The sequence below is a fragment of the Channa argus genome, chromosome 17 (assembly GCF_033026475.1).
Source record: "Channa argus isolate prfri chromosome 17, Channa argus male v1.0, whole genome shotgun sequence".
NCBI lineage: Eukaryota > Metazoa > Chordata > Actinopteri > Anabantiformes > Channidae > Channa > Channa argus.
The window spans coordinates 8280065-8287377 of NC_090213.1; the positions used below are offsets into that span (position 1 = coordinate 8280065).

General features: G+C 38.7%; 1 protein-coding gene across 1 annotated transcript; it reads right to left on the reverse strand.

Annotated features, from left to right (window-relative positions):
- Positions 1 to 1696: 1696 nt before the first annotated feature.
- On the reverse strand, positions 1697 to 6150 carry LOC137102380 (cysteine-rich venom protein-like). Its single transcript, XM_067481846.1, has 7 exons — positions 6013 to 6150; positions 5635 to 5735; positions 5295 to 5385; positions 4332 to 4474; positions 4123 to 4217; positions 3792 to 3874; positions 1697 to 1878 (listed from the first exon to the last, which is right to left on the reverse strand). Exons 1-7 carry the CDS (start codon positions 6104 to 6106, stop codon positions 1751 to 1753), a joined length of 735 nt encoding a protein of 244 aa, XP_067337947.1. The 5' UTR covers positions 6107 to 6150; the 3' UTR covers positions 1697 to 1750.
- Positions 6151 to 7313: the final 1163 nt, after the last annotated feature.

The following is a 7313-nucleotide window of genomic DNA, read 5'->3' on the forward strand; positions in this document are numbered from 1 at the left end:
AATAAGCTGTGTTAACATACCTGATTTTACGTCCGCCTGTGCGAGCTCAAATCAGGTAACTACACAACCAATCTTTTGCTGTAAAAATCACTAGGTCACATTATTGATTTATTTAATCAACATCAGCTTAAAAACAAAAGACATCTTAGTAGTTAATACTTGCCTCATATTACACTATCTACTGCTCAGGAAGACAAACAGACGCCAAAGTCATAAACATTTTCTGGCCATGGGATCAACTGTTGAGCCCTGGCTGTTGCAGTTGATAAGCCCCACAGGATGGCACGGCCAAGCTTATCGAGCTCGGCCAAGCCAGAGGACCTCTGCTATCACTGGACCCACCGGCAGAGGAAAGACTCATCCACTTATCTCCCCTCTGCTGGGGGAGTACGACTCCTTCCAACCCCCCTGTTCTCTCACTTCAGGTGATTCTCTCATCTGTCTCCTTGGTTGACCTCATGAGGATATCAGTGACTTTGCATAAACAAGAGCATTTTACATATGTATGACTCCTAAATGCTGTGATATGGCGGTTGAAATTGTTCTGGCGTGCAGGCAAGATCACAGGACTTCAGCACAAGTGTTTATTTTCAATGAAAGGCTTTAGTTATCGCATGAAAAGGGGGTTAATTTCAACACAATGGTAGTGCGTGTGACAGTGTAGCAATAGGAAATAAAGTGTTGAACTTGGAGCAGATTTGTTTATGAATCAAATTCAAACAACCTAGTCTTTAATTGCAGAGCTGAAACACCTGATAAACCTATAAGACAGACAAAAAAAATACATTCAGATCCATCTGTGCTTTTCAAATGTAGACTGCATGTGCTTAAGTCACATAAACACAGCCTTATTAGCACAAAGTGTCCACTGTGATGCCAGCATGTGTAAGAGATAAAAGCTTACAGCCTCCGGTGTTTTTTTCACATGAGGAGACAAAGTAAATGCAAAAAAGCAAAACCAAAACATGTAGTTTAAAACCAATTGTTTTTAAAATGTCTGAACCTTTGCATCTTGAAACAAGAACAAATAAGGAGCCATTTATGCAGTAGACAGAAAATTTAAAACAAACTGATTTTTATTTCGAAGTTGTTCATCTTATCCCATCTTATCTAACAGGAAGTTACCTTTGGCTTCCTGTGGCATTGTGGAATCCTGGCAGACTCGACATGAAATACACACAACATCCTCAACTCCTCCCAGAAGGAGTTTGAAGGTGTTTTTAGTGTATGGTGGTAAATAAAGTGTTTGCACATGTTTAAAATCATTTTACTCCACAATTCACAATCTTACAATCTTGCAGGAAGTCGAGGTGCTTAAGTCTTAAATGTACTACATGAGGAAAAAAAACAAGTTACTGTTGGCCACAGACACCAGGTTTGTTTCTTGGCTTGGATTTTTGGAAATCTCTAGAATGAACTTTTCCTCCACACTTCTGCCAAGTCCACCCCATCAAGTGTGTTCTCCTTCCTTTTTTGTGAGTGTACATCTCATACACAACCAGATCTCTTTGTCTAGAGAGGTACTGAGCCAAAGTAAACTCCCTTTGTATCCCTGCTGATTAGCGCACCAGTCAAAGTGCTAAGTACTACTGTAAATCTGAGGGAATTTATTTATCCACAGCACAAAGAGGTGACACTTTTGGGTCCTTTTTTGATGAGTAAGTACTGGATACAGAACACAAACACAAGCTTTAAAGATGGATATCTTTATTGAAACTGACTGAGCCAAGGCCTTCATGGTCTGAGGCGTTTAAATAATCTGCGTGGTGCACTTGCAAGAGGCAAGACACCAAGACGCCACATCCTTGTTACTGCAGCCCCACTGCTGCTTCAGCTCAGGACAGTTGTTGTACTGATCTGAGTAAGGACAGGGGTTGGCTGGAAGACAATCAGCACAGGAAAGAATTAATGGACGAATCAGGGATGGAAACAGGGACCAAAGAGGACTTTTATCACCCCTGGCCCACCCACAAAAAAGCTTTAAATAAAAGTAGTTGTTTTTAAAACTATAAATCTGTCAAAGAAAGCTTAAATAACCTATAAATAAAAAGATAATAACCCTTAGACAAAATAGATCAGACTACGTCACTCCAGCAATAAAAAACACACAAAAAACCCACTGCTTTAACAATTAGAATATAAGTTGTAAATGGCAGTTTATAGAGCGGGTAATCCCTTCCCAGTAAATGCATCCATTATCTGTAGATGCATATCCTGTTTAAGGTCGGACATGGACAGGTAGCTAGTCTCAGGGCTAGACAGAGAGACACACAGACAGACAACCGTTCACACACATTCACACCTACGGGGAATTTAGCGTCACCAATTAACCTCACATTGATGCTTTTTGTACTGTGGGAGGAAACCCACGCAAGCACGGGGACAACATGCAAACATTGCATAGTCTTTGCACGCAGTCACTCCTTGAAATCTGTGATTTAAGACATCAACCATTTGCAGCGTGCTGTATCTGCTCCGGTGATGCCTTGCCTGGCCTGTACTGCAGCAGTCTTTAGATCAATCTAGTTTCAAGTGCTATTCTCCTTAAGTTTTGCTCTTCAGCATATGGAAGACATATTTAATTGGGTCCAGATTAGGTGATTGCCGTTCAATAATTCTCTATTTAGTAGCTTTAAAAAAACAACAACTAGTCAATGAGTTTTTAAGCATTTGGTTGAACTTTAGCAGACGGAATGTATCCATACAATTCGAAATTAATTTTGCCTTCAGTTAAATTGTCAGTTGAGATAAGTGGGCCAGTTACTGTAGCAGCCACACGTCTAGGCCAAACACACAAATCCAAAATTCGCTGAAAATGTGCACTTTAACCACTGTTTAATTACAAATCAAAATTTTTTGGGAACAGAGAATTCGTCTGTAATGTTATGGAGGGCACTCCCCCATATTCGGCAGCCATAACCAAACGGTGGAAATACAGCTACTCTCACTGACCATGAACATGAATGAGTGAACCAGAAACCAGCTGCTGATTTTCATGTGTAAAATATGTGGCCTGACACAGAGAGAGAGTAGGACTGTTGCCCTCCTCATCTTTATTACCCCTGGCCCCCACACAAATATCTTTTTGATGTAACTATTTGTTTTTCTACAGTAAATCTGACAAATGAAGGCTGAAAAAACATATAAATCTGAAATTAGAAAATGTTAAAAGACCATCTCCTGTTCTCCCCAAAACAAAGATGAGACTGTGCTCCTGCCAGCAAAAATAAAATGTAACAGTACATTTTGCATTTGCATTGCAGTACATGTCATTTGGTCATCTGGCCTGAATTGTCTCCATAACCTAATTTCAGCACAGTGGCACAATGTGGCAATAATAAATGAAATGCCAATATAAATGGCAAACAAAGCCAACAGGTGGAAAAATACTCTCTCTGATCCCGAATAAAGAGCTGCTACAGTAAATATTGCATCCACGCAAATGTGTTATTCAGGGAACAGCTGCCGGTTTTTATGAGTTAAGTAATGCGCTGATACAGAGATAATCCTCTGCTTGGAGCCACAGAGCTACTTATTCACCCCTGGCACATACACAAAAGCACATGTAGTGTAATTGGGTTTTTTATACAGTTAATGTGGCAAAAAGTCAAAAAGAGTTTTATATTGAATCACAGGTGCAGGAATTCAAGTGTCATTGAAGGAAACGATGTGAAAAGTTCACCTAATAGACACTTGGAATACAACTAGTAAAACCCACAAAATATCTTAGACCTCATCAGAAATTCAGTTTCAAGAATCTAAAAACTTGGACTGATGTATTTGCTACTTACTGCACAGTTTGTCACTACAGGCGTTGGGACAGTCCCCACAGGAGGGTCCTGCTGTGTAGGGGCGAGCGTACTGGTAGTTTCCACTGTGATGTAAGCCACCGCATCAATCAACCATTAAACATGAGAACATAAAACACTGACTGGATATGAGCCCAAACATCTCACTCTATTTAATTATCTGTCAACAGTCACTGGTAAACTGCAAAGTGCTTATAATTATATTTTCAACCTTATTTGCATTACAGTTAGAGAAATCCATCATATCTTTAAATGAATGGAGGGTTAACACTTATTTTTATCAACAACACTCAATTGTATGTTTTGTACTTACGGTGGGCAGTATTGGCAGACATAGAAGTACTTGTATTCATTGTTGGGACAGTAGGCCATGCCGCAGCCCACCTGGTTGGACCTGTACCAGACAACCTGATCAAAGAGAAAAAATATTGATCCAGTGATCTGTTTTATGGTGAATGCGTATATTACGTACTCACATTGAAATAGTAACATAAGCGAAGCCGGTGTGATATATAACTGCACCTGTGTGTAGTGTCCGACCACTCCTCCGTTTGTAGATCCCACTCCATACCGCCAGTTCTTTACCTCATCGTACCAGGACTGGATGACTTGGCTCCAGGAAATTTTGGCAGTGGACTTGTACCAGTTCTCTCCACAGCCACTAGCTGCAGTCAAAGAGGAGGATAGAGATACTTTATTATATTAAAAAAATATTTATGTTGAGTTCAAGATAACACCTGAAATGACAAAGGAGTTAAACCCTCTCTCCCCTAACTCTTCCTCCTGAGGACATATGGCTGCATTTATATGAAATCCATTAAAACATAATTATTCTATTATTATTTATAATTACTTCCACGTCAGTGTCAAATAGTTCTTTCTTTGAAACATGCAGTAACAAACCATGTGCAAGCTCCAATTTGTATTAGCAATTTTTTCTTTTTGTGAAAATGACATGACGTTAGTTTGAGTCCTACACAGCGGCCTGCTCATATTTGACTGGCTTTTATTAAATAAGAGACACTGGCTTTTCATGACCCCTCTGATGTGGTAGAGACACATCAGCACATGCCACCTCAAGTGATGCAAAATGAGAATGAAACGATTAAACAATTTTTTTATTATCTCTCAAACAATTATCAGCATTTATTTTCTGTTTATCTTTTTGTATAACTGAGCTGAGTTAGAATTTGTTAGTGTACAAACACAAATAGCTTTTCTACAGATTTCTTAAACAACTTATTAAATACAGTACATTTTATCAGATGTAGCATGAATTTATTCCATATTCATGTAGGGGCCAAATATTTCTTGTTTTCATATACATCTCTCATGTATAAGAAAAGTAGTGCTAATCTCAGTAATAAACATATAACAGAACAATAAAAGCTTCTTGACAGTAGAATATGTGGCAGAGCTGTTGTGCTGGTTTGCATTAGACTTATACTTATTACAATGCAGCTTAATGTGTTACAGCAAACCTACTGCTGATCACTCTGGAGCTGTCGGAGCTGTGCTTCATGGAGCAGGTGTTAACCCATCTCTGAGCGTTGGCTGCAGCCTCGCTGTTCCAGCTCTGTGGGTAGCGGAGAATAGAGGGGCCGTTAAATCGGCACATGTAGATCTCTACAGTAATTACACCACATTGTGAGCTCTGTGCTTGTCTGAACAATCGTTTTATGCTTTGTTAATAAGCTACAGTATCTGAGGGAACATGTTAAAAATCAAACTATAATAAGTTAGATAAATTAACATTTCATGCTCTGAATCAAACAGTTCAGACTTTTGAAGTTATGACATTTTAACTGCATTAAAAGAGTTTTACCATTTTCAACATGTTGCTGGCAGTAGGCTGAACATCCCTCCTCAAGGCATTATGCTTGTTCACAATCTCAGTCGCGTCTGAGGAGCTGATTAGCAGGGCACCTAAATAATACAATTATAACCAAAAACATGTAAATGTGGAAGTTAAAATGTGAATGAACACACTAAAGTTATTGGTGTTCATGTATGAATAGCAATAACAAACACTCACCCTTCAGGCATGTGTATGATTTTCAGAGATGAAACGAAAAGAGAGGTTAATGCATTGTATATTAAAAACAAAAACAACAGTTGGAATTTTAAAGATGAAACAAGAATATGCCTCCACATTAACTCCACATGTAAACTGCCCAATAGAAATGCCATTGTTATTTACTCACTGCCAAGGTCTCAACCTCCTCCGCTGAGGTGCCAGACACCTGAAGAGGAACAAAAATGCTCAAGATGCACAGGAAGGTGAAAGTGTCCATCATCGTGGTTAAATCCAGGATCTGGACTGAGACCCAGAGGTATTTATAGTATGTACAGGATACAGTAGGACAGACACGTGACAATTGAACACACAACTCAAGGGCATCCTGGCCTAATGGGAACAAAGAATGAAATAATGAAAAGCTTCAATTCTGTGTTTACATGGTACATTTGTGCTACTAAGGAATCCAGTATATGTTCAATATAGTCCCCACCAAACATTTTTGGGTATCAAGACCAACTAACTTGTGTTTTTATACTAAAACCATTTGGGTTTTAAATCAAAAGACTAACGTGAGACACAAGTTAAAAGTTCTTGCTTTTATTTACATTTAGATATATTCAATAACAAGCGTATGTGCAGAAGGTGTGAGAACTAGAGAACATGGTATCTAAATGATCAAATAAAAAGTTAATATGTGGCACTGATAAGATTAAAAAAAATTATTATTTTTTTGTCCTTGACAGTAGCTCTGCATGTTTTCAAACCCCCGATGACGTCCATTTTGCTTTCGGACTTTAACTTCATTGTCCTCAAGGGTCAATTGTAGGTGAAAAAAGAACTTGCAAAAATTTGGACAGTTAACAATAAAATACATTAAACATAAAAATAACATTTAAAACATATGCTAATAGGTTCCGGCTATCACCATCCAAGCTAAGCATGCATTGTTGTCCTGCACATATTAGCGCATGCAAACTTGCTCATGGTACTGTTTATTTAAAGCTACAGTATTTATATTAAAAAAAATAATAATTAAATTGAAATCTGCTCCAAAACATATTGTGGAAAGGTGTTGTCAAAGTTTTCTGGCAGCAGTTCAGTGAGATTCCTGTCATTTACAGTGGTGCATCCCGGAATCAGAGAAGGCCGACGTCTGCACCTTGCTCAGTGAAGGGCTTGAGAGAGAAAAAACTTTCCACCACACGCCATTTCGGTGTTTTTTCTCCTTGTGTGGTAAGTGTGTGTCTTTTTTTTTATTTATTGTAATTTCATAATGACTAAAAGCCACCTCTGGGACTGGGTGGAGTATAGTGGAGCAGAGGAAGGGAGGGCTGGGTTGAGCTGAGTGGTTCCATGTTAAATCTCACTCTAGTGCCAGCTTGATTTCCAAAATTATATTGTGGTTTGAGACAAGTCATCTTTTTTTTTTTTTACAGTACAGTGTACACAAGTGGTACGGGAACACAAATCCAAGTTATCCTGAC

Bases quoted from the DNA above. Each gene is read 5' to 3' on its own strand.
- LOC137102380 (XM_067481846.1), bottom strand. From the start codon at position 6,106: ATGATGGACACTTTCACCTTCCTGTGCATCTTGAGCATTTTTGTTCCT. The intron at 5,386-5,634 runs GTAAAACTCTTT...CGCTACCCACAG, and splicing joins CCAGCAACATGTTGAAAATG to AGCTGGAACAGCGAGGCTGC. The intron at 3,875-4,122 runs GTAAGTACAAAA...CTTACATCACAG, and splicing joins GTCTGCCAATACTGCCCACC to TGGAAACTACCAGTACGCTC.